The 16,526-nt window shown below is 38.5% G+C and overlaps 1 protein-coding gene across 2 annotated transcripts in view; it reads right to left on the bottom strand.

The window, feature by feature from the left end:
* The window catches only part of exoc2 (exocyst complex component 2), a 59,004-nt gene that overhangs the window by 17,840 nt on the left and 24,638 nt on the right, over positions 1 to 16,526 (bottom strand). For both annotated transcript variants that reach the window (XM_030132649.1, XM_030132651.1), the window contains exons 7-13: positions 12,576 to 12,656; positions 10,546 to 10,691; positions 9,339 to 9,420; positions 9,121 to 9,223; positions 6,588 to 6,706; positions 1,490 to 1,603; positions 334 to 458 (exon numbers count right to left, since the gene is read on the bottom strand). In XM_030132649.1, coding sequence (XP_029988509.1) covers positions 334 to 458; positions 1,490 to 1,603; positions 6,588 to 6,706; positions 9,121 to 9,223; positions 9,339 to 9,420; positions 10,546 to 10,691; positions 12,576 to 12,656 — 770 coding nt within the window. The remainder of the gene's footprint in view (positions 1 to 333; positions 459 to 1,489; positions 1,604 to 6,587; positions 6,707 to 9,120; positions 9,224 to 9,338; positions 9,421 to 10,545; positions 10,692 to 12,575; positions 12,657 to 16,526) is intronic.

Here is a 16,526-nt window from a genome sequence, read left to right as displayed (position 1 = left end):
AAAAAAAAAAAAAATGCATTATTAACATGTTGCCCTCCACCGATATTGTGGAATCATCTCTGACATTTTTTATTTTATTTTTTATATTAAATATATTATATAATCTTAATCCCACCACTTAACAATTTTCTTTACACAGGCAAAGAGTTGTTATTGTTACCATTATCTATGTGAATGAATGTTTTAACATCAAGAAGGCTGTTAAAGACCACCAGAACACAATACAATTTACAGTTATGTGTAGCTTATGTGCATTATGGGACACTAACTACTGTGAACATTAGTGTCTCCTAATTTGTTTTCCATCAAGGTAAAAGCTTCTACATGATTTACCTCACTAAACAGACTTCCATTAACGTAAGAGATCCAAAGTTTCCAGAAGTTCGGCAGCTGACCAATCACAACGTCTGACAACTTCTCCACAAACTGCACCTGCTGAGGTGTTTCAAAGCGCCAGGCTGCAACAGAAATGCACATAGAATAAAACATATTAGTAATCAATAATACTTAGGAATAGGTATATTTAACTGTACTTAAGTTACAATTTAAGGTTGTAATGTACAGGTACAACCTTAAAAAAAAGATTACTTAAAGGGATTACTGCAGAAAATGTAGCTATTACTAATTTCCCATTATCCCATAATCTATAATAAACCTGCATTTGAGAGTAGCCTTTGTGTCCATACAGGGCACAGTGGACAAAGATACAACAGACACTTAAACTGCGTATTCAATTTAATAGCATATTAACATTTGTTATTTTTACCAATTTTACTCGATGTTAAACAGAAGAAGAGCTTTTTCTGCTTCCATTTTTATTCCAAGACAATTTATTGCACAAAACACCCTCCAGAAAATAAATGAAAACAAAATGTCCTCATGTAAAAACTTTAGAATAACATTGTTTAATTTTCACCTTTACTAGTTTTCACTCTATCCTCAGCAGTGGAAATTAAAAGGTCAAGGAAAAACTGCAGACAAACACACTATTTTTGTGTTTGTACTAAATAGCTTAGATCTCTGCCGCACGTGTTAATACACATTCAGAGGGACTGTTGGGTTCAGTCCACTTCATGTAACAATGCTGTATGAATGTATGTATGAAGTATTTAAAGTAATTATAATATTTTTGTGGAATAGGCTATAAACTAAGTCTCGTGCATTCTATAACTTGTATTGAAATACATTTGGAAAGTAATCCTCCCACCACTGCATATGCATTATCACTTTTGAGTGTATAAAAAAAGACTACACATGTCACAGAAGAAAAGATGTTACTGTAATTCATCGCAGACCAAAATAATGAACTTCCTGGCAGACTGTAGTGTCTGATAAAAGAAGACACCCTCTTATACTGTGATTCCCCTAACCACTGTACAAGGCTAAACACACACAAACAAACAAATGCATACTCATAGAATCGCTCTGAGAGGGAAGCCCCTCCTCCAGTGTGGGGGATATGAAGATATGAGGTGAATGTGATGCTTACTGCTGGGTCGAGGCGTTCGCAGACTGCCCCCTCTCTTCAGAGACGCGGTGTGGCCTAGTCTGCCGAGGGCCGATGAACGGGTATCCCCCTCCAGGTCCAGAGCTCCGACACCAACTGACAGTCATAATGAAAGGAAGAGAGGGGGCAAGGAATGAGAAATGAACTCAGAGGAAAAAGAAACACATACTTCAGATATCAAATAATCAAATAAGCCATTTTCATAATTCCACATTCCTCAATAAGCTCAGCAGGCTTTCACACCAAACAATCCTCCGTCGCCCCTCTCGGCCTTTCTTTATTTGTGTTCTGATCCATTTCTGCCCTGGCCCACAGCTGAGAGAATGTCCTGTTGTTTCCAGGGTGAGGAAACAGAGCTGTGGGCTCTGCAAGCATCGGGGTGAAGTGGGTTTAAACCATCCACACTGGGCTCAACAGAGTCTGACCAAAGCTCCACTAGATGGCAACAGGGAGCTTTGCATCAGCGAAGTAAGAGAAAGTCTCACTGTAACCACACACTCATATCTTAGCTGGTGAGATAACTTAAATGCACTACATCTTTAAGATAACTTTGTATAACTTAAGGGGTGAAAGTTGACAAACAGGAGTGAAACTGAAACGCTGTATAGTGCAGAGGGGGATAAATCTTACTACAATGAAAATGAAACTTTGAGGATAAGTTCGTGCAACGCTGCATAACGCCTACATGTAGTTTGTCTAAACGAAGGGAGACGGATGGCCACATTTCCAAAACATGTGTCTGACACACACACAGAAGGAGTGTACTGGTGAGTCACAGACTGAATGTACTGTGTAAGCAAGTATTGAGAAATCCCCAAGCAAAGGAGAAAAGGCAGTCGAACTGGCTGTGTATACGACACAACCGTCCGATCTAGAAAATGTAAGGAAATTCTAAATTGAGTCAGATTATCTGGTAAACACACAAAGCTCTCACACATCACACACAGCCCATATGGAGCTGTGCAGAGTCTGTCTCTGTGATGTTTTCTTCTCTTTTTGCAGGGATGAGAGCTGCTGTTGATCCAGGTGTTGGGTGAACCCCTGGCGTCCACAGAAAGCACAAGTGTATGTGTGTTATAGACAGTTTAGGTGAGAGTGTGCATGTGCACAGCTACTTTGTGTGTTCAAGTATGTCGCTGTGCAGTTTCTGGCTACAGGTTTGAAGGTTAAAATATAAAAACCTTTGTGTGTGTGTTTAAAAACATTGTGTGTTGTTCCTGCTCACTTCCTCATCAGGTCTGATGCTTTTCTGCAGATCAGTTGGGTTCCTGTTCCCCAAGGGATCATCTAAGCTGACCACACACACGCCTGCTTCATGTCAAAACCAACACACACCGCAGTCTCCTGTTGAAATGTACAATAATTCCCACACTCCCTCCAACAAAAAAAAATGCCTTAGGTCCTCTAATAAACATTTACCATCTTCAGAAAAATATCAAATTTCAGAATCAGGTGAAATTTTCAGGTGTCATCTAAAAACCAATGTTTATATAGTGTAATGCAGCTTAAATGACAAGGTTTTTTTGTTTTGTTTCAATCTTATTTGTTTATGATTATTTATTTTAGCCTGTAAATTTTATGTATTGCCATCTTTCTTTTTAATTCATTAATTATTTGTTTTAATTTGACTTTTCATGTGCAGCACTTCATAGTCTTGCTTTGGAAATGTTACTTACTGCATTTGTTACTGTTGTTTCCTGGCTGTTTTTCTCATTATATCCTAAAGCAGCTGCTCATATGACGACAGCTCCTAAAAACTTTGTGGTAAATAAAAAAATTTATATAAAAGGCAGAAATGAAATGCTGATTAGACATCACACACACTTGCATTGCTAATATGCAAGTTAAAATATCAATTAATTGGAAAATTACAATTAAAACCTACATTATTAATAATGTTATTACAAAACTTCTACAATTGCTGTACACGTAAACACCTATCTGTATCGATATTTACATCATAACTTAAGTGTGATAATAATTAACACGTTCCTTGCAGAGATGTACTGCCTGTGCCTAAAATCACAACCGCATGTTCCTCCAGCTGAATGTATGGACTGGAGTCCCGGTAATTGTTCACTGACAAACCTATTTTCCTATGAACAAAATTTCCTGCTAATTGTATTGACATTGGCAGAAGAAGCGCTGTTCAGGAAATAAGAGTACTGCAGTTTATAATTGACTCGAGCAGAGTCAGATTGTAGCACCAGGGCAGGACACGAGTGTTTAGACATACGGAAGCAACTTGCACCGCTATGCTTCTTCCCAAGAAAATATCGGCTAAAGGCTTTCGTTCCAGCAAAGATGGATGGGTCTATTTCACGTTTAAGGCAATTTATAGCATAATTAGCAGAATCATAACTATACCAGAACGACCTCCAGCCTCATATTCTGGACTTTAAAAGAGCACTGTGTTATATGAGAGCAAAAAAAATGACATCAGTTACTGCAGACAAGGTCAATTCATCACAGAGGAATGATCCCTGCCACGTGTGATGCTGACAATAGCATAAAAGACGGCTTATGAATATACCGGGCTGTTTAATGTGATACAAGGAGGAAGAGAAGGCCGCCAGCAAAGGAGTTAGCTGTGAGGTTCTGTAAAGGGGATCCTGGCTCAGTTAGAGGAGGGGTAGGAAGAAGGGGGGGTGGGGGTGGGGGGGTGTAGTGGATGTGGTTTTATGATGGTAGCTGTTCATGTGCTCCCCGGGTGGCGGGATGTTTCAGGAGGCATGAGTTTCGTACTCAGGCGAGGAGGAGAGGTAAGCTGAGAAGACGGGAGATGGTAAATATCTACCAGGTGTGTGTGTGAGAGCGGAAGAGTGTGATGGTGTGACAGTGGAGGGGACAGGAGGCAGTCTTGGCAGAGCAACCAAAGATCAAGTGTAGAAATGGCAAAAAGGAAGATCTGTCACTGTAAACATGCAACTGTCTTGGCAAAAAAAAAAAAAAAAAAAAACTTTACTTGTTCAAATATTTACAGAGCAGCTGTGGAGTGTATTCGATGAATGGCTGATCTTTAGTTTATTACTGCATTTGGGCTTGACCAGTGTTTTTTCCAGGGATGACACAATTATCAGTCATCATATAGTCAATAATAACATATTTACAGTCCATTTGGAGGACATTGGCAGTGAAAAGAAAAATGTAAATGTTGAGTAAATTAATATAAAACTTAAGCTGAGTGTCAACTCAAATCAAAAATATAATCTAATAATATTTCAACAACATATTTGGTCAGTTTTCATACAGAACTGATCTATAATAGTTAATAAATGTTCTTTTCTCTCCATTTGGAATGAAAATAAAGTTCTAAAGGTGCTTGATTTTAGAATAATTAAATAAAAAGTGCAGCATGAGTTGCCCTTTTCCTTATTTGTTTTAACTCAATTTCACACTTTAATAGCCTCAATTTTACAATAAACAGTTCCAAAGCATTTTAAGAACTGAACAGTTTTGACACATTCTTTCTTTCCCTCTTATATCCCACTGCTCTATGAAAGTATTCAATATGAACACATTCAAAGCCTTTGCACGGCTTCACTTACATTTTGGTGAGAACTGAAACATTACTATTTATGTAAAAGAAAACTCTGCAGGTACTTTTAAAATTTACATTTTGCTGACAAGTGACCCCTTGTGGTCTCACAGTGTAAAGTGTTGATCTAAGGATATATTAAATCATAACACCTTGTACATAATTTACTGCTCATATATACTTCCTTATATTACTCACTGGGTGGAAATGTGTGTGTGTGTATGGGGGGGGTTACTGCTAAAATTACTATAAAATCAATAGTTTTAAAGTCAAAATGATACATAGGCATTATTAACAGTATTATTAACCACTGTTTACATTTCCTTGATAATACAATTAATGAATCAGTATATTATAAATTAATGTTTAGTTGCAAACCTTTTTTTGGGGGGGGTGGGGGGGGCTCGTGTAAGTCATCATAACTGACACTGCTTGAAATATTACTTTTGTGTTATGCTTGATTCTTTAAAATAACCAAATAGCTTTCTTTGCCCAAAAATAATTGGGATATAAACATATACTGTAAGTGCCAGATTAAATATTACACAACAGTGTCATCTTTCAAGTTCTGCCAGACAAATAGACTGTTCTGACTTAGATACACAGACTGTAGTGTTCAGTCAATGTGTTTATTCACGTGTTATGAGAATACTGTTTAGACCTGCTGTTTGCCTTAAATCTGTATTTTATATGTCTTAGGCTGTTATATTCAAGTAAATAACCTGTCAGTGTGCATTTCTGTGTATGTGTTTTGTGCATTTTTGCAAACCAGCAATTTTCAGAACAGTTGGGTTGCACATGATTTGCATGCAATTTCAGATTGAGTCCCTGCCACATGTTGCTCTGCTGTGGAATGCATGTGTGGAGTGAAAAGGGGCCATCCCTGACATGATAATCAAGATGATATTTAACTGTGGAGAGGCAGGGAGCAAACCAGCCCCCAGATCCATCAAGCCTGAGCCCCGGAAACCACTGTTACACTTAGCATTAGACATGTTTATGTTCCAGCTGCACTATGTGAAGCAGCCACCCACTCACAATATATTTGTGTGGGTGCCTTTGTGTAAGTGTGGCTGTGGAAGTGTGTGTGAGTGTGTGTGAGCGTGGTTGGTTCTTCCTGAGCGGACGGTTTCACATCCACATTTTTCTGCTGGCTGATTTAACAGAGGAACAGCTTAATTGGGGTTAATTATTCCAATCCATCTGTGAAGCTGTGTGTGAGTTAGAAACAGAGTTCGTGAGTGTGTGTGTAGTAACATGTCAAGCCCTGAAACCCAAATCCAAAGCCAATGTTCTCTCACTTTCATCTTATTCATACATTCATGAAAAAATAAACACGCAGGACTCGAACAGAACAGGCAAGGGAGGGTGCTGACGGAAAGGAGAAAGCAGGCAGAGGGCTGGTACGAAGGAGAGGCTCTCTCTTCCACTCGTATGACATCCACAGGCTGCCTGATTGGAAATGCTAATTAGGGTCTTTTCACTTCATGTTGTAATGCAAGTCGGCTCAGTCACATGCATGCACTTGTGTGTGTTCATCACCTCTCTGGCCGCTGATGAACTCATCTCGGCAGTTCTGCATCAACTGCAGGATCCACTTGTGCTGAGCGTAGATGCACTGCCACGCTGGGTCACCTGGAGCGTGTAGGTCTGACAAGTATCTACAAATACACAAACACAAAAGTTGCAACAAATTAAAGTTATGTTGCAACAGAGTTCAATTTAAGCTAGGCTGAAAGTAAAACTACTTTCCTTACCCTCGTGAAATCCAGGAATGCATTTTTGTTACTACTAAACTAGCTTCACTAAAAAAAATGCTGTTCACTGCAAAGGATATTCCATCGAACATAAATAAAAAATGTATCTAAAAAAATTATTCCATCATGCTGTTTCCAATCGAGGCAATTATTTAATGTAAAAAAGCCAAAGTTAAAATCTGCTTATATGATTAAAAGTGAACCCATGACATAATGAAGTTTAAAAGTTAATATTAACTGGTGCAACTCAGTGACATCCACAACACAGGTGGTAACTCAAAACAGGCCTGCAACACCTCTATGTACTAAGTAAAAATATTTACTTTATTGAGTAAATACATTTTCAAAGGAAAGTGAAATTAGGTTTTTACGAGGCTAAGCATGCTATTCATTTGCTTTACGGGTAGTGGAAAAACTAGGGTTTTCAGGTTGCAACTCAGGACTAAAAGCCAGAAATCTTTCAAAGTTTTATATGTCAGATGGCACACAGGCTCAAACAATTTATAGCAGGAATAATTCAGTGACTGTTGTAATCAAATATAGGTCACAAAATTGATTGAATATGATATAAACATTCAAAAGAGAAAAGAAAAACCTCTAAGTAATTTTAAAGCAACTGGCAGTGTATCTGGTATTGTGTGGCATATATAGTATGTATGTATTAAAGATCATGTCTTGCCATAAGCTCCATAAACACTTCACCTTCAGCTCTTACTCTCCTCCACTCATACTCCCCCTGCTCCCAGGAGTTTACGTCCTGGTTTCACTCAGTGACCTGTGGGATGTCATATGACTCACTCTGGGCTGCGGCCTGGCTCCCTCTACTGTCATCAAATGAACCTCCAGCCTGTTTGTTTCTCATTAGGTGGCATCTTTCAGAAACTTTGAGCAAGATTCACAGGCACAAACACTCACACACGGAGCTCCCACCATCCACAGCAAGAGTAAACAGGAGCTGAGTGGGCGTTCAGAGCCATGCCTAATGCAGTGGGATGAAAGATATTGCCGTGTGGTTGAGAGCTGGTCTCTGTGATCCTGACAGGTCGGTCTTAACAATAATAAATTTGGAGAGACCACAAGTATGAATAGACAGATGGATGGAGAAGGGGGGAAAAGAAGGAAAGAAACACAGAAGAGAGAAAAATAGAAACAAAAACAAAAGGGCAGGACAACAGAGAGCTGAGAGGATTAGTGAGAAAAGTGAGAGGCAGACAGAAGAGAGTGGATGAAAGATGTAGTTCTGGTAAACACGACAAAGACAGACATCAATGAAACCAAAGGGGGTGGGAGATTAAAGAGTGAGCAAGATATGTCTGTAAGACTGTAATTGTGGTATCAGAGATTAAAAAACTTGTAAAGGCAAAAAGGGTAAAAAAAAAAAAAAAAAACTGATGGGGAAAAAACACATTCATACTAGAGGGGCATTTGGTGAGTGTTTACCTCAGTCAAGGCCCCACAGTCCTGCAATTATATCAAGCAGCCTATCATTCATGGAAAAAATAAAGAAACGTTGCTGCAAAGTTTGACAATTCGATGCATTCGTTTTGGTGTACACTTGCTGACAGACAGACACACAAACCAGCAAATAGACACAGCAGATTGCATTACGTCCTGGCAGATATAATAAAAACAAATCAAAGTGTATAAGATTCACAAAGACCCCACCATGACAAAGTACATGAATTATGGAAACGCTATCTTCAGATCATTTCCATCCAAATGTAATGCGAATTTTAATGGAATTTCCCAAAAATCAGCACAAGAAAATGTTATTTTATGTGAATTTCCATCCACAACAGTAATGCCAATATTAGAACTTGGGTCATCAGACTCAGCAGTTGGTGGTGCTAATGCGTCTCGGGTGATATTACACCACAGTCAAAGAAGAGGGCACAATGGGAAGAAAAAAAAAACAAAAACAACAGAGTCAAACTTCAAACAAAAGCAAAAACTTTTAGTGACAGAGAGCAGAGGGATAATGCAAACGATAGAATAACTTTTACAAGAGCTCATGCTGTTAACATTCTGGTAACCCTGTGTGCATACATTAGTGTATTAAGTGTGGCTGACATTTAACCCATGTGGTTTCTGTACATCAACTTATTTGCTGAATATGTTTCCACTAAGCCACATTCACTCTCTTTTAGTACACCAACTTTTCCACCTGTCCCAAGAATACAAATATTTTTTGGTTTTTGAGATTTTTTTCAGATTTAAAGTTCAGATATTTTAATGAGAGAACTGAACATACACATAAAACAGCAGAATGGAAACAAGGTTTGTATGAGGAGATGGTGGTTCTGTAAGATTATACAAACCTGATGTATCTTTTCTGGTCGTGCAGTGTCGATGGAGTTTGCAGTAGTTTCTCCAACAAGAGACTTCTCAGAGCCCCAATCCTTGTCTCAACCTCAGCATAAACTAAATTACAAAGACAAAAAAAGTGACAAAAGTGATATAATATTCAGCTTCATGAAGCTATGAAACTTTACATGCAGTAGATGCTGTTTAATATTTTAAAAATAAATCTATTTACCTTTTTTGAAAACAGGGACCTCCGTGTTGCCAAACAGAGATTTGGCTTTCTCATAGTCATTTATCACCACATCATAATCACCCTGGGCAGAAAAGTATGAGGAGTTAATAGTGGAGGCTAAACTGATTTCTAAGCTTACTGTATCAATCATGATTAAACATGTGTATTTAAGCCTCTCTGTCTCCACCCTCTGGATGAAAGCCATCCATGTGAAAAAGAAATTTATCAGGCATAGATGAGAGTAATAACATTCCCAAAGCATGAAAAACTAATAAGTGATAATTATAGGACTCATTCACAATAATAAATAATGCGATAGGCTTATAGGACTATATATAAAATTATACCAAAAAACAAAAGATATTGTTAAAAATCATCACTATCATAGTGAAAAATGTACTTGTCCAAGGTAACCACAAACTGAGCTTAGAAGAAAATGCTTATGAACCACAGCTCATAACAGCACAAACATTGTATGTTACAGCTACTGTTACTTTACGCTTTAAGCCAGTGTTAGAGCAAATGGCAGTACAAATCACTTCATTATATGCACTGTTGCTGCACTATATTTGTTAAGTAGTGAGTAACTTGGTCCCGTGTTTATTTTTTTATGGTTTTGGGTTTGTGTGTGTATATGTATATTATGTACTGTATGTATGAACTGCATAACTTGTGCAGAGCCAGTTTCCTTTGAAAAATAAAATTAGGTAAAGCAAAGTGAGGGCAAGCTATAGACGGTGGTGAACTTGTAATAGCATGGTAAACATCTCATGGGAGCCATTAGGTTTTATGATTGCTCTGTGTGGTTTTATGATAACCAAGGACTAATAAAACATAAGCTCCTTGTTCCCTGACAATGTCCTGTTATGGCAGGTAAATGAGCTGAAGACTGAAGACTGGACAGATCTGTACTCTGGTCATCCAGAGAAATTCTTAAGTGGTGACTGTAAAAGAAATTTTCACCTTCTGCATTACTCAGGAAAAAGAAAGCTTTCCCTCTTGGACGGCTTTATATTTTACAACACACAGCTCAGTTCCCAATGACAGGATTAAAACCCAAACAGGATTTTTTCAGAAAAAGTGAACAATTCAGTCATTAAAATATATTGAAGTAGTTTGTGTGATGAAACTGAGAGGACAGTGTTTTGTGCTTTTTCCTCAACATTTTGTATAAGCTTGTTTACATTCATTTGTATGGGTATTGTACCTTCTGGATATTACGCTCAATATTGAGTGGCAGGTTGAAAAGAAACTTGAAACGTTGCAGGACGTTAAGAGCACTGCGTGTGGAGTCAGCTTTGTCTTTCCTCCCCAAAACCTCCTGGAAAAGAGTATCTGCAGTATCACTTGCTCCTGCGAGAAGGAGAGAGAAAGAGAATTAGAGGTAAAGAAGCAGGAGAAAATGAGTAACTGGGATACTATGAAAATAAATGTTGATACCACATTTCCCTCTTATTGCCGGCCTCTGGTTTTCTCCCTGTTCTACGTCCTACTCGACACAGAAAACAGAGGAGCAGGACTACAGACAGAGCTTATGGAGACAAACTGACACCTATCTCTCAGTCAGACTTTTGCAGCTAACTGACTTTGTGGGTGGGCTCTGATGTGCCGTAAAAAAGGAAAAAAACCATCAAAGTGGAGTTCTACAAATCAAAACAAAACCCCACCGCCCTAAACAAAATCCCTGAAGAAAAGTAGTACCAACATTGAAAAGAGGAATATCAAGGTTTGTTACTGAGTTCTAATCTGAGAAGTTGACGTTTCGCAAGGCCATTGTGTGATTGGCTGAATGGGGTTATATTTTTGACACATGGGTTTTGGGGGTGGTGAATGGTGGCCAGGGCCCACTGGGCCACAGGCCCACAAGTCTGGGGCTGTGGGGATGAAAGCTACATCCGGCTGGAAGGTTTATTTACTCTAGACTCCGGGAAAAGGACCTGCTTAGCAACCCTCCATTAGAGGAGTCGCATTATCATGTATGAGATGAAGAGGGTGGGAACACAGAATCTGCTGAGGGATCTACCAGACCTCCAAAGGTGTCTGAACATACACAGTGTGTGCGTTTGGTCTGTGGACTGTATCTATGTACATTAGTGGATGCTGAAGGTGGATTGTGCAGTATGGAAGCATAGATATACTGTAATAAATAATAACAAAAACTAAATAAACAGAAACATTTTGCACTTTTATCTTGTTCAGTTGTACTTTCAGTTTTATGACAAAAATTTTAATTAAAGGATATAAGTAAAATAAGGGAAGGGACAGACAAAAACAACCTAAAAGGTCACTCAGTACAATGCATGGAGAATTTCTGTTAATTGCAACAGTAACTATTAAGGCTTCTTTCCCATGGAGGCACCATGACACACCACCATGTTTCAACCATGGCTGAGGAAGGATTACATCTTTGTTTCTGTTTTATGGCGGATGTCGTCAAGTATTTAGGAGGAATACCTCTAATAAGGTAGGGGAAGATCAAATGAGAGGTATTTAGTTATCAGCAATTTGGAACTTCACCACTATTTGACTATAACACACTGAAATTTTAAGAGCATTTAAGGCCATAATAAACACAATTTAAGACCTAGTTCATATCCATACAGGCCACAGAGTGCTGAGGATATGAATGTAGTATCATTTGACCTACCCATATTAAATAACTAAGACTTTTAACATCTAGAAGTAGTTACTTTTGTGACAGACTACAAGTTAGCTCATGCACCACATTGTGATATCTCAACCTTAATGATGTGCTGTCATAAAATGAGATAAGGGTGCACAGTTTGTATTAGTACTTACTGATTCTTTGTTGGTTTTATTTTGTTATATTCTTTCAAAAGTGAGAAGTTCATGATCCAATCCATTTTATATGGCCAACCAAATTAAATTACATTAAAAATGCCAAAAATTAAACAAAAAAAATCACATCACTGTAAACCCTCTGAGGGCTTGTCTCAGAAACTTGTCACATCCCTTTCCCTCCACTACTCACTGATGAAAATGCAATAAAAAAAATCTAATGATAATTACTGCATGTAATTATGAGGATTAAAAGACAGAATCTTAGGCATTCGTCTTGAACATGGTTTGACCTTTTTTGAGTTGAAGATAATGTTTGGAGCACATATCACAAACTCGGACTGAAATGGGTACAACCAAACCAAAAACATCTGCATTGTCTGCATTAATGCAGCAAGATGATACAGCTTCCCCTCAGGGTGCATTCAAGATTCTTACTGTTGAGGATGTTTTCTAGTCGTTGGGTCATTGATCCCTCCACTCTCTCTGTGCCATCAGACTCCAGCCTCTGATGGATCGCTGAAAGACAAAAAAACAGTGAAATTACATGATTTTGTTACAGAATGTGATTACAGATAGAAACCTGAGCAAGCTGCTGAAAAAAAAAAGAAAAAGTCAAAGTTTAAAAGATAAGAAATCCTGGGAAAAAATGAAAATAAGTGTTATTGCGGGAAAACATATACTGCAAAAGTGCAATTGGCAGAAACAGGAACAATTTCAATTTCAGGAACCAAAGGTAAAACAATAAACAGGCCCTCCCTGGTGGTAGATGGGAGATAACCTTGCCGGATCTCTACCAACAGATGCTGCTGTTGACCCCCCTGTGACTGTTCCCACGAAGCAGAGGACCTGACCTCGCCCCGGTGGTGACTGTACCGGATCAATGCACCTAACCAAAGCCATTAACAGTTCTGTGGTCTTGGGACATTTGAGGCACTTTGACCTGAGGGTAATGTGAATCTAAAATGTTTCAACTGTCTGAAAAATAACATTCGGGAGAGTAGAGCTGAGGTCTGGATGCCAAAAATGACTGTTGCGGGGGCAAGGGGGGTGGACTCTCTGATGGCTTGTATCCATCACTTAGCATGAAGAGCTTTACGCAGGAGAGGGAATCTGACGGGAGGGAATGAGGGGAGAAAACAGGCAGAACGAGGGAGAGAGAGAGTGGTGCGGCTACACCAGTGAATAAATAAATGGTGCAGTAGTGGGCAGCCGGGTGCTGAGAGCTGCTGTGTGGGTTTATTGACAGAGTGGAAGAGGGGTGGAGAAGGCTTAGGGGACCTTCTCATAAATACTTGTGGAGCGATTCAAATATGCAACATGTAGACATCTCAAGAATGAAGTGAGGAAGCAGAGTTAGGGCTGGGCGAGCTGACAACCTTATATCGTGCGTGATCTTAATTTGTCATGTGATCGGCTTTTCAGGAGAATTTTACACATCACGTCATTAAATAAATAAATAATAGTGCTATGTAAATTTCCCTGCTACTAATAATCTTTTAAAATGGTTTGAGGACCAGTGTAAGTACAGTATTTTAAAGAGAGCATTGCATTGACATTAATGTTTCTAGGCTTGTATTGTATTCATTCTTGATTCTTGAGTCTGTCAGCACTAAAGAGTATTTGGTTAGTTCAGTTTAATCTGAGTTTTTCTCCTGCTGATGAAATTAAGTCATAATGACTGTAAAACCAGGATTACTGCAGATGAGAACTGAACAAATATCTTCAGTTCTTTATTAAACTGTAGTGGAACAAATGATAACATGATGATAGTTAACAGGAAACACTTTTTTTTTTTTTTTTGGATAACCAAGATAAAAACAAAACAAAAAAAAAACAGGTATTAATCATTATTTTAATACTGAAGTATTGATCTATTGTGGAAATAATGGCATCTTTGACGTAATTTTGTATTTTAATATACAAATACAGAAATCAAGTGATTCCTAATAATTTAAAACTGAGCAGAATTTTTATAGTTGCTGAAGACTAAGGCTTAAAAATAAAAAAACAAGAGAAATAATTTTTTATTTTAAAAGTCAGGTTCAAAAACACAAAAACTTAATTAAAACTTACAATCAACAATGAAAAATAAATGAGAATAGCAGATAAGATGTTAACGATTCATGATGTATAAGAATAAAATGGCTTTGCACAATAGGTGACCTTTAATAAAGTAAATGTATTTCATTCATCCCATTTTTTAAAAATAAAAGCTAAATGACAGCCTAAATATAATTAGAAAGATTTGGAGATTTAACTACAATTTTAATTGTGGAAATGAGAAGAAACATCCCAATTAAAATGGTGGATCGTGTTTATGATTAAAACATTATCTTTTCTCCACACCTTAGCAGATATACGGAAAAAAGAATCTTCTTTCCCTTCTCTCTGCACTTCGTTGCCTTCATACTGGCTGTTAGCAGAGCTCGGAGACAGCAGAGGGAGTGGGAGGGAAAGTAGAGGGGGGAGACTTCTGTAAATAAATATGAGGGTCCATTCTGACAGACAGAAGCCTCAAGGCAGAGACTGAGGTATTCCTAAAACACGCCGCTCCGACATGCCACTGCCTAATCAGTACGGACGTCGCTGGCCCTTTCATGCACCTCTCACTGTTACATGACCAGCAAAAAGCACCACCATATGGGAGTTAGGACAAAAGCATGTAGACATGAGAGTGTGAACGGGGCTTATGGGGCTGAACACACAGGAAGACGGAGACACACGCACACTGCAGGTCTGCTTCACGTCTCAGCGCCCCCCCTTTGCCCTTTTGCCAGCTGTGTGTCCTCTGCATCTGTCACACACTGAAGGAGTCATGACGTCACATCTAACCTAAACATCAGGTCAGGTCCGGATAAGACACGCAGCCAGGACCTGAGGAAGAGCTACGGCTCCTGCTTCACTTCCTGGAACCACTGAGGGAAAAAAATGAATAAGTATAAAAATACAGCGTCCCTGGATTCTAAAGCTGGAGATGTTTTGACTCCTGCCGGGGTTGGGGGCTCAGGGAATAGGCCCTGGGAATCTGGCATTTTTGGACCACGGTAGCCGTTCCGCTTCCTGCATCACTGGGAGACTTCCTTTTCACACAACAATGAAAAACCTCAAATTTCAACATTTTAGTAGAAACAAGCGTGGACTCCCTGACAGACTGCCTGTCAATCAATCAGCCACAGTGAGCTGACTCTCAGCACAGCTTTATTTGTCACTGTGTCTCCACAACCAAACATCTTTCACCAGACTGCATCGTTCACATGGAGAAATCGCAGTGCAAAATCCCCTTCTACAAATGCCAAATATATTTAGAATTTTGAGAAATTTGCCAAAAACTTCTGCCTGAAATAACCTTGTAAAAGTTCTCTTAGCCCTAGGATAAAAATGCAGCCCCTACAAAAAACAAGGTAAACTCAGACACAGTAAAAAATGTAAGTGTCTGAAACTACTGTCCTGTTCAACCACTGGCCACCAAACACAGGCAGTGGAAAAGAAATGAAAAGCATTTTTCGCACAGAAAATACCATGTCTGAACCTCAGACACTGTGTGATTAGCAACTCAATGACAATCTCTCCCAAAATTACATATGTACTCTTAATGTGCAGACGCAAAGTACCACATAATATTTTTAAAAAGTCCTACATTGCGGTTACATTTAGGTTGGGACAATGTCATATTTAAAGTCTGGTTAACAGGGTTCCTGGAGGTTTCTACAAGTTAAATTTCAGACCTTTTTAAGACTACTTAGAACAAAATTTTATGCCCATTTCACACCCATACTGGCAAAAATTCATGACTCCTAGAATTTAGGAAAATGTATTTATTTACTACAACACCTTGATTCCCACCGTTCTGAGTCATTTCTCACCAGGGGCTCTAAAGTTAGTGATAACTGGTTCCTAATTTCAATATAAATTGGAACAGGTGGAACTGAGTCGACTAACGTTATTTTCTTTGCAGCTTGGACATTTAACAGACACATTTAAACACAATACGGCAAACGAGTTTGTGGTAAAATAACTTAAGACCTACCATATCAAATTGAATACCTTTTTAAGACTTTTTTAAGGTATTAAATGCAGATTTGGAAATTCAAGACTTTTAAGACTTATTAAGACCCCACGGGAACCCTGAGTTAAATTTAAACAACAAAACAGCATAGTTATGGTTAAGAAAATATTGTAGTGATGGCTAAAATAATCAAGTCACACGGTGAACTTTACAAAAGTAAACAGCTTTTATCATTGGTTGAAAATGGGACACAAACACTGGTGTGTTGCATTTAAGTCCACGGAGTTGAATGTGTTGGCATATCCATCCCCAGCTGTTCGGTTTTCCCTATTTGATGATGTCACCAGATTAGCATTAATCCATGTTGTCACTAATTTTAT

Source organism: Sphaeramia orbicularis, chromosome 4 (genome assembly GCF_902148855.1).
Source record: "Sphaeramia orbicularis chromosome 4, fSphaOr1.1, whole genome shotgun sequence".
Classification (NCBI taxonomy): Eukaryota; Metazoa; Chordata; class Actinopteri; order Kurtiformes; family Apogonidae; genus Sphaeramia; species Sphaeramia orbicularis.
The sequence above is the reverse complement of the archived record's forward strand: the minus strand, read 5'-3'. Positions and strand labels throughout refer to the sequence as shown.